Below are 23,632 nucleotides of genomic sequence, written 5' to 3' on the forward strand. Positions count from 1 at the left end.
TTGTAACCAGTTTTTCAGATACTTTGCACATAAAATATCTGTACTCACTCTAGTTTTCTAAAACACATGTTGTAGTCAGTGGATAACTGTACACTCATCATGCACTTCAAGCACAACTTTGAAGTGATAAATAATACATAATAGGTTTATAAGTTATAATGTTACTTGCATTCCTTAAAGAGTACCACAGTATGAGTCATAATACCCATAAAACCCAGGGGTCAAACAGGGAAATGGTTCCAATTGTTTTTCCACCATACATTTTTCCCATAGGGGATTTTAGAAACACTTCAAATAAGGGCTGTGTTTAGTGTAGGCTTACCCTGGCGTGAAGTTTTGATAACTGTGTAAATCTCATTAGGACAAGGTGACTTTTATCAATATATTCACCTGTATTTACCCCCAAAAATGAAATGTTAATTAGCTGCTAATGTGAGTCTCATAAAGAATTACAAATGCCATGATCGGGACGAGACTGATGAATTGAGGCAAAGGTAAGAATCTCTGGATTAACCATCTAATGTTAGCTAAATGTAGTAATTAATAATTTGGCAATATTTCTTTAAATGAACAAATGACACCTCCAATGTGGGGCTCTAATAAGTCAACCAGCAGCTGAGCATCAAACAACTACGTAGTATTATTCGCCACAAGATGGCAGTATATGCCTTAATGAAAAAGGATAAAGATGCCTACAGTCTTCACAGGGGATTTGTATTATAACGACTGGCTATACTGGATATCCCTTACCTGCTCCCAGAACCAATATTACACCGACTTTGTCATTTGAGCAGTTAATAATTGTAATCTAATTTATTTGCACTGAGCATTTTAGACAAATGTTTTTTTCCCCTCAGTTGTTGTTACAGGAAGGTGTAGGTCTTTAATTAATGAGATATTTTTTTCAAAATGTATTTTGATCATATCTATTTAAATCTAATCATGTTTAGAGATTAAGAGTCTGAATATCCATTGACTAGTTTAACAGACAAAACAGTTAAATGAGAGTGTCTGTAAAAATCTCGTTTCACCTCATTCAGTTTAGAACAGGCAGCAGGGGCACATGGGAGAGCTGTTAGGGTAGTGGTTTGTCCACAGAGGGGAGCAGTTGGGCAAAGTACCTTGGATGAATACACAAGAATGTTCTCATTTACTAGTGATATTTGAACCTACATGCATGAATTACTGGAGGTGGAATGGTGTGTGTGTGTGTGTGTGTGTGTGGGGGGTCAAGTCTTGCCATAGATTCTCAAGACGATTTAAGTCAAAACTGTAACTAGGTCACTCAGGAAAATTAAATGTCATCTTGGTAAGCAACTCAAGTGTATTGGCCTTGTGCTTAGGTTATTGTTCTGCTAAAAGGTGAATTTGTCTCCCAGTGTCTGTTGGAAAGCAGACTGAACCAGATTATTTTCCTCTAGGATTTTGCCTGTGCTTAGCTCTATTCCATTTATTTTTATCCTAAAAAACTTCCCAGTCCTTGGTGATGACAAGCATACCCATAACATGATGCAGCGCTCTTTATGATAAAAAAATATGTAGAGTTGTACTCAGTGATGTGTTGTGTTGGATTTGCCCCAAACATAACGCTTTGTGTTCAGGACATAACGATCATTTCTTTGCCATATTTATGCAGTTTTACTTTAGTACCTTATTACAAACAGGATGCATGTTTTGGAATATTTGTATTCTGTACAGGCTTCCTTCTTTTCACTGTCATTTAGGTTAGTAATTGTGGAATAACTACAATGTTGTTGATCGATCCTCAGTTTTCTCCTATCACAGTCATTAAACTGGAACTGTTTTAAAGTCACCATTGGCCTCATGGTGAAATTCCTTAGTGGGTTCCATCCTCTCCTTCAACTTAGTTAGGAAGGACACCTGTATCTTTGTTGTGACTGGGTGTATTGATACACCATCCAAAGTGTAATTAATAACTTCACCATGCTCAAAGGGATATTCAATGTCTGCTTTTTAAAATCCATACACCAATAGGTGCCCTTCTTTGCAAAGCATTGGAAACCTTCCTGGTCTTTGTGGTTGAAATTCTTTGCTCGACTGAGGGACCTTACAGATAATTGTATGTGTGGGCTACAGAGATGAGGTTAAACAATATCATGTTGAACACGATTATTGCACATATAGTGAGTCCATGCAACTTAGCATGTGCATTTTTACTTCTGAACTTTTATTTTACCAATTGGTAGTTATAGTCTTGTCCATTGCTGCAACTCCCGTACGGACTCAGGAGAAGCAAAGATGGAGAGCAAGCCGTACTGCTTCTTGACACACTGCTCGCTTATCCCAGAAGCTAGGAAACACCATACAGCTGGCAACTGATGTCAGCTTGCAGGCACTCGCCCTCCACAAGGAGTCGCTAGAGCACAATAGGACAAGGAAATCCCGTCCGGCCAAACCCTTCCCTAACCCGGACGACGCTGGGCCAATTGTGCACCGCCTCATATGTCTCCCGGTCACAGCCAACTGTGACACAGCCTGGGATCAAACTCAGGGCTCTAGTGACGCCTCTAGCACTGTGATGCAGTGCCTTAGACAGCTGCGCCACTTGGGAAGCCACCTTCTGAATTTATTTAAGCTTAACATAACAAAAGAGTTGAATACTTATCGACTCAAGACATTTTAGCGTTTCATTTTTTATTAATTTGTAAACATTTTTTCAAACATAATTCCACTTTGACATTATGGGTTATTGTGTGTAGGCCAGGGATACATCTCTGTAACACATTTTTGGAGGAAAACGTCAAGGGATGTGAATACCTTCTGAAGGCACTGTACCTCCTGACAAAAATACAGATGTAGGATATTAATTTAATCTGTCTTCTGTTGCTGAGAACTTGTAGTGTATTCAAGGTTTAAAAATACTTTTAAAGACTTTGTCATTTCAGACTTGATTTGCCCTCACGAAAAATGTATCAACCCCTACAAAACTAATTCCATTAATTATAATCCACATAATAATTCCCATTTCCTGCCGATTCAGGATTATTTTCCTGCTGTAGCAAACTGTCTCAATTTAAGATCCTACATCTGTAGGAACTCCAGTCCTGACTGTAACTCTTCCACATATTCAGCATTCTTTACTTATTGATTTAAACCATAACCATTTCAAGTGTGGTTTACCCTTCTTTATCAAAGACAAAGCGCATGTTTTTGTGTTCATTTTTTCCCCCTACACAGTGGGGGGATGAAGAAGTAACCTTCGGTGAAGAAGTGAAACACCTACCATACCTCTGATATATGATCCGGAATGATGACCACACTGAAACCATACTATGTCCTTTGGGTTATGCTCATCGTTCGCAGGAAGAATAAATAACATATACGCTAGATAATGACTTTCCTCATAAGGATAATAGTGCTGCCTTATCCTATAGAATTGTTATACAGTGATATACAATGGTTGATTTGACAACCCTGAGCTGAAGGACCATTGTATCCCAGTAAAAGAATGCTGCCTGCAGACTCCAGTAGCCTCCTTCAACCTCAGATCCTCAGGAAGGAGCATTGTGAACCGTCATCCATCCTCCCCTGGACAATGGCTAGTATCCCTTGTTTCCTCAGTGCACTCTCCACCTCTTTCATACCCACAGACAGACATGCTCTGTGAGCCTGGAGCAGCACATGGTGTGCATCCCAAATGGCACCCTATTCCCTACATTAGTGCACTACTTTTGACCAAGCACTACTTTTGACCAGAGCCCTATGGCCCCTTGTCAAAAGTAGTGCACTATATAGGGAATAAGGTGCCATTTGGGCCGTACAAGAGTTTCATTCCCTGCAGCCAGTGGCACAGATGTTAATCCCATGGCACAGTGGCACTCTGGAAATCTTGTCTACTCGTCTAAGCGTGGCCTTGCCTGGCTGCCTGGCTGCTGGTCGTCCACTCCCTCTCAAGAGCTCTTCACGAGGAATCTGACCGACGCCACAGTCTATACAGGCAAACGGACATGTCCCGAATGGCACCCTATTCCCTACATAGTGCACTACTTTTGACAAGAGCCCTATTGGCCCTGGTCAAAAGTCGAGCACACTAAATAGGGAATAGGGTACCATTTGGGATGTAACCTGGATAGAACGCATGTCTCACAACAAAACACGACACAACAAAACACAACACGACACAACACTCAGGGGCTACTGAGTGATGCAGCGGTCTAAGGCACTGCATCTCAGTGCAAGAAGCATCACTGCAGTCCCTGGTTCAAATCCAGGCTGCCTCACATCCGGCTGTGATTGGGAGTCCCATAGGGTTGTGCACAATTGGCACAGCGTCTTCCGGGTTAGGCTGTCATTGTAAATAAGAATGTGTTCTTAACTGATTTACCTAGTTAAATAAAAGTTTCAGTAAATTTTAAAAAACACAACAGCCCCAGGCTTTTATTTTGGACTGAATATACCTAGGTGGCGATGTAGGAGAATTTTCGCCTCTTGTTCATCATAAAGATGTCAGTGCTGTAACTTGCATGTAAGGTGAACTATTTAAATCACTAACTGAACAATTCCTATAAAATGTTTGAAACCCTATCACTCAAAATAGTATCCCAAATAAGCACTTCTCTTTTCTTTTTGCACTGACTTTACTGATAACAGCTTTATTGAGGAAAAATGTACTTACTATGACGGTGATATGTGGTTGTTTCACCTAGCTATCTTAAGGTGAATGCACTAACTGTCAGTCACTGTGGATAAGAGCATCTTCTAAATGTATTTTGTCCATAGATTAGTGGGTAAGAGGTCAACGATTACCCTCCCCCTCCCCCCTCTTCCTCTGGCTGGGAGTTGGTTGCTGGGCTGGCCAGGGCAGGAGCCAGGTGGTCTGGATCCCTCCTGTGAGTGGCTTGAGTGGCTGCCTTTCCAAGAGCCCCGGAACACAGCTGCTTGTCCCATTGCTCTTCACAAGAGCAGGGGATTAAATGGAGAAGAGAGAGAATGAGGGACAGAGACAGAGTAATAGGTAGAAATTGAAAAATGGGAAATGGAAAAAAGGGAGGGTAAATCGAGATCTTTCTAGCAAACATAGTAGGCCTATGTCATACTGCATACAGACATGAACCAGGGTTGTGAGAATAGAGGGTTTCACAAAACAGCATCTTCAATTCAAGGTGTTCTTGTCAAAATCAGAATTTTGAACTACATTCCCTGTGTATACGTGGCATGCGGCTCTCCCACCTTCTGTCAAGGTTCATGAAAGGTTAGTTTAGCGCGAGGAAGTTAACCTCAAAAACCTGGACAAAATGGAAGTAAGAAATTATATTTTTCCTACAGCTTTATTTCTAGAAACTCTAATGGTATTACGTGGGGAGTCACACAAGGTAGGTAGGGATAACACAGAGAATGGCCCTGACGAGAAGATCTCCGGATGCAATTAACAAAATAGAAGTCAGAGTTTATTCAGCAAGGGTGCATGTCAGGAGACCACTCCCCCGTATAAGACCGACACAAAATCACTAAAGCTTACATCGGGAGTGTTCATGATCATTCTCTAACACGAGGGATAAACTGTGGGTGATGTTCTGCCAGATGGGTGTAAATCCACGTTAACTCTTTTTTCACATCATAATGACTGTGTAGTGTTCTCCTTAACACAAAAGAGAACACAACATGATTAGTCTTGTAATATCCCAACATCAATACGTCGTTTCAAATATTGCATTTTTCCTGATCCGCAGAGGGCAATCTTCTTCAGTTAGCTGGGACAGAGATGTGGGTGATTTCGATGAAAATGCAATCACTCTCCTGAGTGTTTATGTGGTTTGCTAAATGAATTGTGACGTGCGCTGCAAAGAATAGGCGGGAGAAAATCAATTTAATTGCGATACCTAAACTGCAAAGTGCCACTTATCTTTATACTCGCTGTTGGGCTCTTTGTGGCTGTGCTTTTCATTACGGTGTACTAGACAGTAGCATAAAATCATATTACACGTGAATAACCTGATTGAAATAGTGATAATGTCTATCACATTACACAGTCATATACAAAATAGCAGAACTTTTTCACATCCTCAGCATATTGTACTAAGGCCATAAAGTACATTCTTCAAGAATCAATGGGTATAGCCTACATTTCATTACAATAGAACAGTAGTCAATCTTACAATCTATTCCTGTAATGCTCCTTACACAGTATGCTATTGCCCAGCTGTGTGAGGCTGAAGTGAACGGCCGTCATATTACACATGGCATCTGCAAACTAAATTGGCTAGCATGATACAATGGCTCACATCAAAGGAACCATCACAGTTAATTTCAAGTGCATGCACAATACACCAGGCCAAGGATCAGGCATGTCCAGCGAAGTAGTCTTCTTCACAGAATATAACATCTTCCTTGTTCTTGGTGGATGTCTTTGCATATTCATCTATTTTCAAGTGACCCTTTAATTATAGACAGCAGATTCATATTCCTTGGATCTTTGTTTTGTACGGATGTTTTCATGCCAATAATTGATAACAAATATTTCATGACTATATCTCACAATTAATTTTAGCAATAGGGGACAGAATCACAATAGGACATGGTTATATATACATATATAAACATTTACATTCATATAAATAATAATTTAAGCCATTCAATGGCTCAATAAAGACATTGAAGAAGGTGATATGGAAATGATGTAAAGTCCCCATTCCCTATCATATCAGTCTTGATGCTTTGCCTCATGATGTAAAAAAAGACTAAACATAGGCTATAAAAAGAGCTGTTGTGCTGTGATATATTGCTCCCCAAATTCGGGACACCATACATGTAGAAATACCATGGAACTGGAAATAGATCTTTATCTCCTTTTGGAGTTACCATGCTAGCCTGCCAATAGAATACCATAAAATTGATGTGTGTGCCCTTGAGATGATTGGACCTGATATTGTTAGGTGTGTCATAGAAACACCTTAGAAAGATGACCTTGAGATAGGCTAGCTACATACAGTATAGGGGTATACTAGGCTATAGGCCTATAATCATTATTATCCTCATCATTGGTATGTCTACTAGTCTAACAGCTTACTATGGCATTTGACCAATTTCGCTTCGAAATTGATTATTTTGCTTAATTTGCTATAAAATGCGCTATAAAAATAGAACCTGAAAGTTTCAGATGTGTCAATAATGCACGTATTTCTTGGTGTAGGTGTATCAATTTCTATTCCTGCTACTACTAGCCTACAGAAACACCATTCAATTCTAAATTATTATATACGATAATTTATTTGATATCGGCTGCTGATATCCTTTGATTGCACTTTAATCAATACAGTTGTCCACACTTGAACAATATATCCTACTGCAGTGTCCAAAGCTAAAGCCACAGTCCCCAACGTATTAGCATTTCCTTCCCTAAGAAACATGAATTGAAAGACAAAGAATACTGGAGCAGATGACAGGGTCTTGAGTAGGCTCACACTTTTATCACTTGGAAATGTGTACAATGCAGACGCACGTACCTAGACGACTGCATGCGAAAAATGTAACAGTTTGGTGCACTAATCTGCCAAAACAATCCGCAGTTAATAAAAGGGTCAATCCATAAAATACACATTGGGAAAATCAAAATACAGTAAAGCAATAAATTAAAGCCCTCCATGAGCAGAAAGCTTGAGAATAAGCTGCTATTATACTTATACTAATATGTCCATATTTCGCTTTAAATTCGCTTTAAAGTAGTACGTATATGCTACATTTAGATGCCGCTTGAATTTCCGGATAGCACATAGTAATCGATTATGTCTAGAATACAACTTTTTCTTAAAATGATCTTTTACACGATACCCAAGTGCTTCCATTAAATCAATAAAACATATTACAAAATATTTGTGTGGTATCTTATTAAATAGCCTGTTATCATGTTAAAACAATACTCTATTATACATAACTAAATTGAATATCAATTATAGGTCTATCTTCTTGTGATTTTGGTGCACTGCTGTAAGTAATTCTAACTTGTTTTCTCAGGTAAAGAGGTGGTCTTTGGCGACAGGTCAGGTTACATTTGATTGCAAAGCATAAATGACTAGGCCTGACATCTCATCGTGCCATGATATTTCTCCTGAATGTCAAAATTAAGATTAGTTCAGTAGACTTGACTAATTTCACGACTGTATCAAGTCAATTCCTTTTCCAATTGTTGATTTATGCATTTAGGCTACTATGCTCTTTAGACCACCAACGAGATTTTGCTCGTGCATGCCCCCAAAAGCAATTTTTATAGGGCATAGACTACCTACCTACAAGAGAAGCCACCATGTGCATGCAGTGGAACCTAATATTTAAATCTGACCTCTCCTCTTGTGAAACATATTGTCATTATTTACAAAATTGTCAGACAGTGTAGTCGGCAAACATTGCCCTAGGCCCTCCGTTGAGCAAATACCCAGGGGGTTTGGTGTAATTCAAATGAACTAATCGTTCATAAGGGATTGACTAAACAAAGAGAGCAGACGTACAGGTTCGTCTCGTGCACAAGGAATGACGTCCCAACACGATTCGATAAGATTAGTAGTTTGTAGCACAGCTGTATAACTTAATATAGCTGCCCTTTGTCCTGCAAACAGGACTTCCATTTCTGTAAATGTCTCTTCTGCAGGAAAACGAATAGGCGCCAACTGTCCAGCAACATTCTGAAACCGTCGAACCGTGTAGGTTACAAAATATACTTCGGTAAATCATTTATATCCATCTTGTTTATTTCTTGTTGACCTCGACGTGACATGAAAGTTGAGATCATAGCTTTTCGTTTAGTTGAATTGGGTTAGCTAACAAGCACGGACTCCGCACAAGCTCATTTGCTTCACTTACATCTCCGGTGTATTAGCAGGAACGGTTCAGGACCCGGCCTTCACTCTAAGCGCACAAACCCTTTACTGACCTCTCCAAATCTCTCATGTTATTGAGCCAGTGATGCCGAAATGCATCAAGTGCCCCATTGATGGCAAATATGCCATCCCTCTACTGCAAGACATAGGGGTATTTTCAAATATAACCTCAAACGAATTGCATGCGTTTTTTGTTTATGATCCTAAAATATTTGATATGCATGTATAACCCCATAAATGTGTAGGGTGTACTTTTATGGGGGATAGGTGATGCACAATTATTATATAGAGGTAATATATAGCATAACAATATTTGAACACAATTCAAATATCATTTAGAATTCACAATAATTCGCAATTTGGTCCATTTCTGTCACCCCAAAATAATCTGTCATTGTCGGGAAGCAGAAATTATGTAAAAAAATAAAGGCCTATGATTCTCTTTTTTGGGGGGGGGGCATTGTTCTGCTTAGTGCTAGAGTGTCTCTTACTTTCTTTCCCAATCAAAATGTCTGTGGTATTTTGTGCTATATTAGTTATGATGAAACAGACTATTTACATCCAGTGTCGCTGCATCTAATCAAAAGTGAAATTGAGTTGACTGTTTTGGCCTATAACTAGTATTTACACAATTACCTAAAACAGTTTTTGGATTGTTTAATCATTTGAAATGTCTAGGAAAGTAATAGGCCTATATCGGCCATAGGTAGTCTATGGGCTATATTGTTGTAAACGATTATGTAATAATACCTTTCCTATACAATTTTGACCTATTTTGGGTTTAAGCGTTTTGCTTCATAGGACGCTATTACATTATGTCAATAATATAGCCAATTTGCTACACCATAATCAGCTCAATGTTCTATCGGTGTCTATTAATAATTGCTACACAAACGATTAGGTTACGGAACACCAATCTATCATAATAATTGCAGTCTAATTTGACCGGCTTCATTCATATTAATCAGGTATTCATGATAAAAAAGTTACCAGTCAATAGAAACATGATTAAGACAAAAACAATTTACCTGCAATGCAATGGACCCGAGCTGAAAATATCATTTTTCACCTGCTGTAAGCCAGCACATGCGATAGTCTATTCGAATAATATTGTGTGAACAGGCATATGTATTGATAGCTATCAATGCACGTTTTAATGTAAATACCGAAGTCATTCGTTTTTTTCGTTGTCTATGTAGCCATGATAATAGGAGCGCGTACGTTGGAATGAAAGTAGTGAGCAAAATTAGTAGTGCGGTGGTCCCTAGCCATACCCTCTGCCTGAAAGGTCCACGAGGTTGAGAGGTTTGGTTATTTGCATACAGAAACACACTGCACGGTGATGAGTATCTGCGGTAATAAGGCTACTTCTGGTAGCCATCACAGCACAATTGGTTTATTATTAACTATGATACAACGGGTGCATGGCCTACACATGAAAAGTAGAAGAATTTATCCAATCTGTACATTTTAATGAAATGTATGCTACAATTGTGCGAGGCAAACCTTGACGCAGGCCTGAGCAAAATTAGGAACAATGTTATCGAAATTAAATACTCTGGGCTTATAGCCAAACAAGGGAACAAGAATAGAACAATATGCTATACAGAATAGGTCTGCATTCGACAAGACAGAGAAGAGGACATTAAAAAACGTATTTTTTAATTGGAAAATTAACAAAACTGAAACCATGAGTAAAGAGTAAACAAGAGAATGTTTCAATAGGCCAGTCAGTATCTAGCAAACGTGACTGTTCTTCAGCACTTAACCAGTCTACGGCCTTGCAATCTCTTTCTGCTACAGGGACTTCACCGCTATGTGCACAGAATTTAGAAATGATCTATGAAGTTTTACTTCACTTTTATAAAGATTGACAAAAGAGAACATTAGGCGAAGATAACAGACGTTGTATTTAACTGAACTAAATTAACCTGTTATTAAGTCAATAGCCTGCACCAAAGACATTCCTGGTAAAAAAAAAGAATTAGGCAGTTTTAGTGAGTGACTTGAAAGTCACAAAATCACCATTACATTTGACCCTTTTCAAATGTTCAGATTAGCCTTACTCGCATAGCCTACCTCTGAAGCATTCGATGAGTTAAAGCAGGTGAACTCGAAATCGTCTACCTGAGATAAAATTACCATTATAGATCAAAGTCTAAATGACAATGAGTTATTAACAACATTAGCATGCTACTGGTGATCCATCATTTTTGTTTTAGAAAATATAAGGCCTTAATACGCATTTAATTGTCTTAGATGAATCTTGCTCACATCAAGACTGGATTGGCATTGAATCGCTGGCATTTTTTGCGTTCTATGAGGATATTGTGCTATAAATTCTATCCGTGAGCTGTCCAAAATTAAATGCAGGCTAATTGCAAAATATAAAAGTACAAGGATGACTGGAATACAAGTCAACAAGTGGAATTCGTCCGTCTTCCAATGAGTGACTCGTTAACCGCAGTGAACACAATGTCACAGGAAAACATAGGTAGGGTGTTTTTATTTCTTCACATCTACATATTTAAACGTATTAATCCACTGTATTGTCTGAATGAAATGTAGTAAAGAATAAGCAAAAATACATAACAGCTCATAAAAACGATATGGTCTAATTTGTCAACATGAGAAATCACACACATAAAAATGCTAAATGATCAGAACGTGGCAGGTTGGATGATGAACTAAAGTGTCTTCATTTTTGTGCCCGATTCTCCGTCTCGTGTCTGCTCCAAGAGCTCTCGAGTTAATAAAAAGGTTGCCATTTCATTAGGCTATGGCAACAGTTTTACCTAACTTCAACAACACTATAGCTTGAGACCAAATAAACTTTTAAAATACGTTTCAAATCAAGTCCATATCGAGGTATTTGTTAAGTTGACGTGTAAAGTTCAAACCATCTAGACGGCATCTTGCTGATCTGAACTAAAAAGTAGCATTTTCCTCAATTACCCCGGTAAAATGTCAATGGCCATTGTTGGATCGTTTGGCTCGTTGCTCCGCCCCTTGTGTTTGTCGTAAACCTGGCGCCTGGCTAGAGTAAACACAAGATAAGAGCGTCCAAGGCTCCCCTCCTTCTCCAAGGCTATCAATTGGATATCTCAGACGGACCCACAAGTACTCTATTACGTAGGTGTCCTGTGAGCAGTGAGGGGACAACAGCACCACAGTCGGGCTTGTTCCGCGTTCAGCCATATTCACCTGCGGGCTAAACCATGTCCTTGAGCCCAAAGCACTCAACTCCTTTCTCAGTGACAGATATTTTAAGCCCGATCGAGGAGACCTACAGAAAGTTTGGAGGAATGGACTGTACAGGGAGCCTCGCGTCTCCGCTGGGAGCATATCGACAGACTTCGGTGTCTCAACCGGGACTGCAGCAACACTCCATGGGCCATAACACCGGGGTGGCGAGCGCTTATCACATGCCACACAGCGTCTCCCAATTTTCCAGCGCCATGGGTGGATACTGCAACGGCAGCATCGGTAATATGGGAGACCTCCCGTCGTACCAAGACACCATGAGGAACGGCGCAGCAGCAACTGCATGGTATAGCGCAAACCCCGAACCCCGCTATCCAACAAGTAAGTTGAAAAAGCTCAGCCTTGTTTCTTTTCAAATAAATGCCAAAGACAATTCGTTTTCAATAACAATACAAATTAATGGAAACTACATTGTAATGGTGCATGATGCACAGCACCTAATTTAGACTGCATCTAATATGAATTTATTTAACAGCCTATATCTGTGCGCTATTACAGTTTCTAGATTCATGGGGGCTTCCAATGGGATGAACATGACCGGGATGGGAACGCTTGCTGGGATGGACGCCACCAAGTCCATGGTGACCCTACACTCAGCGCCCAGGAGAAAACGAAGGGTGCTCTTCTCACAGGCCCAGGTGTACGAGCTGGAGAGGCGGTTTAAGCAGCAGAAATACCTGTCAGCACCCGAGAGGGAACACCTAGCGAGCATGATCCACCTGTCACCGACACAGGTCAAGATTTGGTTCCAGAACCACCGGTACAAAATGAAACGCCAGGCGAAGGACAAAGCCACACTGCAGATTCAACAGGAGAATGGCAATGTGTGCCCACAGCAGTCACCTAGGCGTGTTGCAGTCCCGGTTCTCGTGAAGGATGGCAAGCCCAGTCAGAACGGATCCAGCACACCGACGTCTGGGCATCAGCAGGTGCAGCAGCAGAACGTCTCTAGTGGAGCGATGACAGCTTCGGGCAGTGCGGTGGTCAATCACCATCAGAATCAGCTGGTGCATCATCCATTATCCACTGCTGAAGAACTGGAGGAAATGTCCCCCAGTCCCCCTATTTTACACAGCCAGATTAACATGGCTCAGACAGAAGCGGCTCTCCTCGAGTACACCAATAACATGGTCAGTTCAAACCTGCTTTATGGCAGAACTTGGTAGAAGGAAGAAATGTACATTTGAATTCGGGAGACAATAACGTCAAGTGGATTTTAAGCCGGAAAGACATTGGTCGTTGATGACATTGAGGACAACAGAAGCACCAGAATTTCTTGACATTTTAGAGGTGCATGGTGCACCTATTATCAATTAAAAGTCGGCCGTGTGTGTATACTTTTGATCAAGAGTATTTGATAAAAATGAGACTCCCAAGCACTCCGTAACGGTATTATTCGGGTGTAAAAGGGAGTGGAGTTATTTGTTGCGATTCAATTCTTTAAGGACACGAGGGTATCAGTCCGAAGTATTGTAATATTTCGATGAATGAACCTTAACTGTATATAGCTAACAAAAATATTTCATGTGACTATGATTTTTGTTTTTAAACGAAATATTTGTTTAAAAATTGTTTTGGTAAATTACAAAATGTGATTGCTGCTGCATAGCGTAAATATATACAAATCACATTCCTGTTAAACTTTAACAATATATCGCTTAGCATGTAAGCATTACTGCTTATTTATGTTGATAGAATAATTATGAGGCACATTGACTGGAATGCATCGAATTTCACAGGTATAGCCCAATGATTTCAAACAGATCTAATGTAATTTAATTATTCAAATGATATTGTACTTTACATTATAGCAATGTTACAATTTGTGTTGTTTATTTCTTATTACCACCACACAATTATTGAAAGAAAACAGATTCAATAAATGTAAATTCCAATATTTTCTGCCATGACAAGCCATCATGGTTAAGTGGAGATAAACATTTAAGCACCTAGTCTATACAGCATGATAAAGTCCTAAAACGCAAGACTACTTGCAGGAGATTAAATTGGACCTGTTAGGCTACTGTTTGGGCGAAAAAGGTATATTATCAGGTGATGAAAGGTTAGAATTTCCAAGCAACTGTAACTACACTCAATTGTTTCAGATTGTCATTTCCAATAAATATTCTTTTTTTTGTTATTCCTGGGTTCTTTGTGACTTTGAAATACAGGCTAGCAAAAATGCTAATTAATGTGAGGCTAAATTAGCCTAGTTGATTATATGACCCAAATTAAATAAAGGAATGGGCACATAATTGAGACAAATTATTATAATAATTTTGGTGGGTGCTTAAATTTGTCCTATTTCACACATGTACAAGTGTATATTATTGCATGTGTGAATTGCATATCCGAACTCCCCCTGAGACATCTTCACAGTGGGGTGAAGGCCAGGGTTTGCCATTATCAACGGCGACCCAGGAGTGATTAGGATTAAGTGCCTTGCTCAACGGCTAATAACAGATTTTTTCACCTTGTTAGCTTGGGGATTCAAACAAGCGACCTTTTCGGTTACTGGCCCAATGCTCTAACCACTAGACTACATGCTGCCCTGTACTGCATGATCCCAGCTTCAGCACCCAAGACGCCAGCAAGCCGAAAAAGTACATTGTGCTACCTGCCCGCTAAAATACCATTCAGCCATTCATCTACCTATGAAAATGGACCGTGACGATTTAATGAAACACGACAGGATATAAAATAGGATGCTATTTGTTAATGACATTATTTCGCCTCAAAAACAAAGGCCTGATGCAACTGCCGTCGAGTTCGCCGATCTAAATGAATGACTAAAGAATTAAGTTGATAAAAAACCTAAATAAACCCATTATCTACAGTGTTTAACTCCTTAATGATTTAGGTATTTTAAGTTTACAAACAAATTAGAATGATTTTTTCTACGAATGCTTGACAAAAAAAAGCTAGAGGTTGACAGAAATCAGCAGAAATGTGATTCTAAAAACCAAAGATGTGATGCAAAAAGTTGAATTTGGTTTTATTTCAGTAAATAGAGTAACTTGTACACTGAAATATGGAGCTAATCTTTCCAAATAAACTGACAATGACAATTGTCTTGACTGACTTGTATTTCACAAGTTTTACAGGTATTCTTAAAAATGCATTACATAAAAGAACATTTTAGGTAGAATTAAAAACAAAAACATCTTACAAGTCAACAGCCTGAAAAAGACGTGTATTGCGAAAAAATAAAAAAATTAAAATCGCGTTCAGCACTACTAGGTCTGAATTTAACTCCAATTGTATTTTCCTTCTGGGGGTGGCAAGTGGTAATTCCGTCCAGAGTGGTATCCCTGTAAAACACAGAAAACAAGGGCCAAATCAGTCAGAAATTTGAGTATGAAGATCAAAGAGGTCAGCCATTTCAACAGTTTGCTTCATACTAGTCTTCTTCTAATGTATATTTTGAGAGGCTGAATTAGTAGTTACCCTCTGTCTCCCTGCCATATACAGTGCCTTGCAAAAGTATTCACCCCCCTTGGCATTTTTCCTATTTTGTTACATTACAACCTGTAATTTAAATTGATTTTTATTTGGATTTAATTTAATGGACATACACAAAATACTTCCAAATTGGTGAAGTGAAAAAAATAACTTGTTTAAAAAAAAATATTGTAAAAAAAAAAAACAGAAAAAGAAAAGTAGTTTGTGCATATGTATTCACCCCCTTCACTAGGAAGCCCCTAAATAATATCTGGTGCAAACAATTACCTTCAGAAGTCACATAATTTGTTAAAGTCCACCTCCAAACAGGTAAGGGACAAAGTTGTAGAGAAGTACAGATCGGGGTTGGGTTATAAAAAAACCATTCAGAGACTTTGAACATCACACAGAGCACCATTAAATCCATTATTAAAAAATGGAAAGAATATGGCACCACAACAAACCTGCCAAGAGAGGGCCACCCACCAAAACTCACAGACCAGGCAAGGAGGGCATTAATCAGAGAGGCAACAAAGAGACCAAAGATAACCCTGAAGGAGCTGCAAAGCTCCACAGCGGAGATTGGAGTATCTGTCCATAGGACCACTAAGTCGTACACTCCACAGAGCTGGGCTTTACAGAAGAGTGGGCCAGAAAAAAGCCATCGCTTAAAGAAAAAAAAATAAGCAAACACGTTTGGTGTTTGCCAAAAGGCATGTGGGAGACTCCCCAAACATATGGAAGGCACTCTGGTCAAATGAGACTAAAATTAAGCCTTTAGGCCATCAAGGAAAACGCTATGTCTGGCACAAAACAAACACATCATCATGAGAACGCCATCCCCACAGTGAAGCATGGTGGTGGCAGCATCATGCTGTGGGGATGTTTTTCTACCGACAGGGACTGGGTAACTGGTCAGAATTGAAAGAATGACGATGGCACTAAATACAGAGAAATTATTGAGGGAAACCTGTTTCTGTCTTCCAGAGATTTGAGACTGGGACAGAGGTTCACCTTCCAGCAGGACAATGACCCTAAGCATACTGCTAAAGCAACACTTGAGTGTTTTAACGGGAAACATTAAATGTATTGGAATGGCCTAGTCAAAGCCTAGACCTCAATCCAATTGAGAATCTGTGTTATGACCTAAAGATTGCTGTACACCAGCGGAACCCATCCAACTTGAAGGAGCTGGAGCAGTTCTGCCTTGAAGAGTAGGTAAACATCCCAGTGGCTAGATGTGCCAAGCTTATAGAGACATACCCCAAGAGACTTGCAGCTGTTATTGCTGCAAAAGGTGGCTCTACAAAGTATTTTAATTCCAGGTTTTAAGGCAATAAAATAGGAAAAATTCCAAGGAGGGGTGAATACTTTCGCAAGCCACTATCATACGCATGCAAAATAACTGATCACTATCCACATAAACAATGTTCTGACTTAAAGCCATAAACAAACATCAGTAAACAAACATGTGCATAGTATAGGTAAGTGCTCCTAATGCCCTGGAGGCATGCTCCTAATGCTCTGGAGGCGTGCTCCTTGTAAGGTGGACATTGTTGGCGTCAATAATAGTTACTATCCAGGAAAAAGTTCCAAAAGGCCTAATTCATGGTAAACAGGAGTAAGTGTACTCAAACAGGCAAAAGTCACTTCGTGCAGGCTTTATTCCATGATCAAATGAACACAGGTAGGCATTGGGCGATATGGCCAAAATCTCATATCCCGAAATAGGTCATTTCATATCCAGATAACGATACATTTCACGATATACACATTTCCTGTAAATTCAATGAATAAATAGTATATATAAAATTACCACATGTAAAGGCCTATTTCTTATTACATTTGGAATTATACTCAACAAATAAAAGGTATTTGCATTTGGTACCTTGGGTCGAGTGTTAGTATCAACTCATGAAACCCCCGTTTCTCAACCATGTAAATTGGGGCCATGTCTTTGCAGATGTAAGTTGTAACGGCAGCTGTTATCTCCTTCCATCTTCGTGATTCTTTGCCATATGGTGTGCCGCGGGCAAAAGCCTCTTAAAGTCTTGAGTCGGGGGTTTGTTTTGAGCACTTGACTGTACTTTTCTGGGTCTCATCCATAGACACTCCGTACTGTTTCACATGATTCTTGCGTAGGTGGAAAAAGATGTTAGTGGCGTTCGAGTTTGTTGTCCGGACCGGCCTGCGGCATATTTTGCGGAGGTTGGTTTTCTGGTCCGTGTCAGACTTTTGATACCCAAACCACGTCTATGCGACCGAAGTTACCCCCCTTTTAGGTACGAGCTCCCTGTCTCCGTGCCACGTCCACTATCCTCCATGTTTGTTTGTGGTGCAAATGTCCTTCCACACGACATGTGTGGAAGAACGCAAAGTGTCGTCCAATTGACAAAAAATATTGCCGTAAAGAGTGTGATTTACGACACAACGAAATAAACGATAGAGCATAATCGGAAACGATAGATTTTTTTCTATCGTCACAAGATATAAATCGTCATATCGCCCAGCCCTAAACACAGGTATATTGACATTGAGGTCACGTCTTCCTCATTATTGATGTCCTAAATAAAGTCAGCTGAATAATGTAGTTACCGGTTGTCCTCCACGGTCTCCTCTGCGGTCGTCCTGACCACGCTGCTGATGGTAGCCGCCCTGGCCCTGCCCCCCTCCGTGGCCTCCTCTCTGAGTCGACCGGTCCCAGCCATGCCCACCACCACCATACTGCTGCCTGTGTGGGTACAAACATTGTTGTTTTGGACTTTAATGACTTTTAATGAATTTGTTCATTTCTGGACTGTAGGGTCTACATCACAAATCAACTCTTAACTGCCATGTCATAGAAGATGACTAAACGAAATCACCGCTAACTTGCAATAATTTAGATGTTATCAGAAAGTAAATTAGACAAACCAGAAAATAAATCAGCTAGCCAATGAACCGTTCAAGTCATCATAACAGAATATAATACAACAAAAAATAGTTTCATAGTTTGCTGTATTGTACATTGCTCTTCTTAGATGTATTTTTAAAATTGGCATTAGCACAGTTTACATTTATTCTGAGGGATTTACAGGAGCAATTAGGGTTAAGTGCCTTGCTAAAGGGCACAGCTTTTTCACCTAGTTGGCTCAGGATTCGAACCAGCAACCTTTCACCAGCAAACCGAATAAGTAGATTGTGCCGATTCATATCTAAATTCTGACATCTGTATGTGCCTTAGCCTTTCAGTACGTTTACATGCACAGTAATAACTCAATATTAAAATAGATGGCAGCAGGTTGAGTATGGCAGTCATGTTAACACCTTAATCTGCTTATTTTAAATCTGCGCATGGTCATATTCGAAGTAAGCAAATGCCAATTAAAACACCTGGTTTCTGAGTAATCTTTCAAATTAGGAGTTCTAGTGGTGGTGTATTTGATCTGCGCATGTGACATCACCGGTAGTGCAAGCTTCCCTCTTATGCATGAGTCAAGTGAGATCGGAAAACTGAAAGCATGCACTTAGTTTTCATATAAACTTCATATGTCCGAATATGCTTCACAAAACGAATTGTTTGCGATTTTTTGCATTTATCATAGTCCCCTCGCAGCCTGATTTCAGATGTGTCCTTGTGAGCAATATTAGGGAAATTGCAAAGCATGTAAACGTTTAAGTCAAACTATTATATTAATCTGACTATCCGCAATTGTTTTGTGTGCATGTTAGCATCTCATAGAATGCTACAAACACATTAGCCATGCTGGGCAATTTAGGCCCTCCCTGCTCCAGTCCTACCCATTATTCAGTCTAAATATGTCAAAGCGCCTAATCAGGAGCAAAAAACCCCCCAAACCTTTTCCAGTTCTATTGATGCAGCTTTCAATTGACCATGGTGACCTAGCAACATCCCTGCTAATTAGTATCGACCTGGAGATTTAATTCAGAAGAAAAAAATGGCCACCCATTTCACATGAATAAAAATATAAGAATATTAAATGTATGCCAAAGTATCTAATAAACCAGACATTTACACGTGACTTGAATCGTGAATTGCACTCATCCCTTTAAATTGCGGACGCCACATTGCATGTGTATGACGCCCACACCACCAGTCCAAGACTAATGCCTCAGCAATGTGTCCATCCATAAGCCAAGCCACCATATTAAGTCTCATATTATTCACTACAATGGTCGAAGGAAGAAGGAACCGTCCTAGAAGGGCCCATCCCTCATTATTGAACCATGTCACATTCACCCCCAATGCCAGACTTAGCCGTGCACTGGAATCCGTAATCCCTCCTACAGGTTCCTTATGCATGTAATTTCAGTCCAGCTGGTATAAGTAGTTATAGAAACAGTTTTCAGTTCACCACTAATAACTAGTGACCTAAGGTGACAGAGAGCCACAATGGACCTGGAAGGCCTGAAAAGTTGAACCAAAGAAGCTGATTAGTCCTTCAAGAGGTCTGGAGAAAGAATCAATGACGGGTCTGTGCGGACACTGTGGCGCCGAAATGATACTGCCAGAGCAGTATTAGTGATGCCTCATTAAGTTGGCCAAACCTCCTCAAGAGAAATTTGTTTAGCGCTCCCAAATTCTTAATTCATCTCTAAGCCCCCCCATGGTGAAGACCAGTGGCCTCAACTAATAAAGCAAGATGTTTCATCTACCTTTACATTTAGTGGGACTCAGTGGTCCCCCACTAAAGCATTGGAACAGTTTGTACTAACCACATATTACACTAAACCTCATGTGTAGTAAAAAAACAAATTTGTATCAAGGTTAACTTAATATGCTGCAGCGAGCACCCTTAAAAAAAATTTTTTCTTTAAGTACTACATCGGTTTATAAAGTTTATATAAAATTCTACTGCATCAGTCATGAACTTAGTAGGCCCAGGATGAGGGAATACCGTGTAAATACATGCCTATGTATAAAAAGCAGACAAAGCCGTAGACTCACCTTGGATATTGCTGCGGAGGGTTGTATGGGGGAGGTGTCCCTAGAAGACCCTGCTGCCTAGAATCTGTGGGCGACAAGAGACTTTCAAAAAAGGGCGCCAACACACTACTGAGTGAACATAACGAGCGCAACTCTTAAAGAGCAATACTTTATTTATCTAAGAATTTTGTTCTGATGAGTTGCCATCAGTGTAATTTCTACACACCCACCAACCCACATATTGCATAGATAAAATCAGCTATGAGATTTGTCTCAGTAGAGTGTAAATGTTAGATTGACAAAATGGGACACCACTTAATTTAAAAAATAATAATAAGACAATTCCTTTGAGTGAAAGTTAAAAGTCCTGCACGAAATGTTTGCCAATCAATATGGAAACTCAGATTTGGTATACAACACTGCAACAGCATGTCAAAATGTACAAGTTAATTAACCCAATTAATTTCAGCTTTAACCTCAATATCAAACCCATAAATTTCAATCTTAAAACTGATCCAAGAGATAAAACAATCCCAAAGATAAAATGAAGCCCATTGAAGCACTAAATCACAATAAGATTTGAGGTGGGTGGAAAAGAGAAAAAATGCTTCATTTGCATTCCTTCCTTCAGGAAAATGAAATAAGCATTCAGTGGGCAGCATTGTGGATGGCTCAAGTACCCCTGGTTCTAGCGCAGCGAGCCCCTTTGAGAGCCGCTTCTTCTAGATCCGCTGTTGCCAAGGCAATGACCAGCTGCAAGCCTGGGACTTGTTTGTTTATAGGGGCAGGCCTGGTGAGTGGGTGAGACAGGAGGAGAGGGGGCGGGGTGAAGGGTGTGATGAAAAGAACTTCAGCAAAGAAAAGCCAGTCATTTACAAACCTGGATTGGAGGCTGGTGTTAAAAGAAATTTGATAAGAGGCGATGGGATCCCTGGGAAATAAACACGTTTGGCCTGGTGGTACAATACCTAGTGCTCAATGTTATGACATGTAGAGAGTTTAACATGGTCTGAGATGACCAAGAGAGAAGATAGACTGGTTGGTCAGTCTGACTTACGGTGGAGTAAAGTAGACCACAAGCCAACATAACTGAGCAAACTAAGGTTTTCAGATGTATAATTTTCAGCCACTTGAGAAACAGTTATTTTTTCTATGTATAACCGAAACATACCAACAATGCATAACTGTTTGTCCAGACGAAGTGATTAGGTTGGATCTGTAGATGAGTAAATCTTGACAGTTAATAATCTCTTGGACCAACACAACCTTATTGAGGACCACCCACTCTGGCCTGTGTCTTCTGTCCTACTCTGATGACCAGCAGGCAGTCACTCAATGGCGGACATTACAATTACACACCTGTCAATCTCCTTAATTAACAATGATCTAAAACTATAGAGCCCTGGGCCATGTGATACAAAAGACAATGAAGGATTACACCTAAAATCCCCCGGTACAATATACAGTCACTGTATTAACCCAAGGGATTACAACTAGCTCAAACCAACTCACATGTCCCTCAATACACATGTTCTTCCATTACTATAGTAAAAGAGTTGGTGAAGTTATAGGTCTAGAACTTATACGTTTGGAAATAGAATTCCATGGGATAAGACCGTTAAACTGCAACTTTTAAACGGTGCGACAAAAACACAATGTGACTGGACGTCAGAAGACTAATGGCGACCAGCGGTGTCTCCCCGGTGGGTCATTACACAGCAGCCATTTTGAATAGGCACAACAAAACCCCACAGCATGTTTCAGAGACAGCGCGTTGACACATCACCACATGGGGGTAGAGGTGCAGTCAAAGGGGAAGTTAACTTTGGTTTCAACCCTCCCTAGTCTACCACACATCCAATCAAATGGGATCCTCCCAGAAGGCTTTTATCAGAAGGGCCAGTGTGTCCAGAAGCACTTGACAATCTCATTACCACCCCCAGTCTCCCAGAGCAGCTAGCACCACTAATCAGCAAACGGGGACACCGGGAGGGACACAGGAGCCCCCCCAACACAACACAAAGGACCCAGCCGGACCAGGGTGATTACTGACAACCTAGTGGATCCTCTCAGAGAGAGACAGTTAACAGCAACAAAAGCATGTCTTTGAACTCCGAGCACACTACCGTCCTAGAGTTGTTTTCTAGTCTGGTCTCAATAACTAGTCAGGCTAATTGTGCTGTTGGGACTGATAATGCCAAGTCTGCATGTATACAGTGCCTATAGAAAGTCTACACCGCACTTGAATTTCTACACATTTTGTGTTACAAAGTGGGATTAAAATGGATTTAATTGTACATTTTGTCAATGATCTACACAACATACTCTGTCAAAGTGGAAGAACAATTCTACTATATCTGAAAGACTAATGAAAAATAACACTAATATATCTTCATTAGATAAGAATTCACCCCAGAGTCAATACATGTTAGAAACACCTTAGGCAGAGTCTTCTTGGGAAAGTCTCACCTGTATTGTGCTATTCAATTTACAATTATTCACGCTCTGTTAAGATGTTGGTGATCATGGCTAGACAGCAATTTTAAAGTCTTGCCATAGATTTAAACATATTTAAGTCAAAACCGTAACTTGGCCACTCAGGAACATTTACTGTCTTCTTGGTAGGCAACTCAAGCGTAGATTTTGCTTTGTGTTGTATGTTATTGTCCTGCTGAAAAGTGAATTCCTCTCCCAGTGTCTGGTGTAAGACAGACTGAAGCAGGTTTTACTTTAGGATTTTGACTGCGCTTAGCTCCATTTCTTTTCATCCTGAAAAACTCACTAGTCTTTGCCGATGTCAAGCATACCCATAATATGATGCAGCCACCACCATACTTGAAAATGAGGCAGTTAAGTTACTCAGTGATGTCTTTGAACCCACCCACCCCAACATGAGGTTTGCATTTATGCCCAAAAGTGTATTACTTAGCTATGTTTTTTTGCAGTATTACTTTAGTGGCTGGCTGTATATTTTTATTCTATAGATTTGCACTCTTCTTTTCACTCTCATTGAAGTCATTACTGTGGAGTCACTACACTCTCATTGAAGTCATTACTGTGGAGTCACTGCAATGTTGTTAATCCAGCCTCAGTTTTCTACCATCACAGTCAATGAACTCTGTAGCTGTTTTTATAAAATCCCTAATGGTCTCATGGTGACATCCCGAAG

General features: G+C 40.0%; 2 protein-coding genes across 3 annotated transcripts in view; one reads left to right on the top strand and one right to left on the bottom strand.

The window, feature by feature from the left end:
* Positions 1 to 11,496: 11,496 nt before the first annotated feature.
* LOC112250006 (homeobox protein Nkx-2.4-like) lies at positions 11,497 to 14,235 on the top strand. Its single transcript, XM_024419794.2, has 2 exons — positions 11,497 to 12,416; positions 12,594 to 14,235. Exons 1-2 carry the CDS (start codon positions 12,050 to 12,052, stop codon positions 13,259 to 13,261), a joined length of 1,035 nt encoding a protein of 344 aa, XP_024275562.1. The 5' UTR covers positions 11,497 to 12,049; the 3' UTR covers positions 13,262 to 14,235.
* Positions 14,236 to 15,064: 829 nt separating this feature from the next.
* The window catches only part of LOC112250005 (5'-3' exoribonuclease 2), a 44,158-nt gene continuing 35,590 nt past the window's right edge, over positions 15,065 to 23,632 (bottom strand). For both annotated transcript variants that reach the window (XM_024419793.2, XM_024419792.2), the window contains 3 exons: positions 20,485 to 20,548; positions 18,132 to 18,267; positions 15,065 to 15,406 (listed from right to left, as the gene is read on the bottom strand). In XM_024419793.2, the coding sequence (XP_024275561.1) occupies positions 15,344 to 15,406; positions 18,132 to 18,267; positions 20,485 to 20,548 (263 nt within the window). In that variant the 3' untranslated portion in view covers positions 15,065 to 15,343. The remainder of the gene's footprint in view (positions 15,407 to 18,131; positions 18,268 to 20,484; positions 20,549 to 23,632) is intronic.

This window comes from Oncorhynchus tshawytscha, linkage group LG05, assembly GCF_018296145.1.
Source record: "Oncorhynchus tshawytscha isolate Ot180627B linkage group LG05, Otsh_v2.0, whole genome shotgun sequence".
NCBI classification, from domain to species: Eukaryota; Metazoa; Chordata; class Actinopteri; order Salmoniformes; family Salmonidae; genus Oncorhynchus; species Oncorhynchus tshawytscha.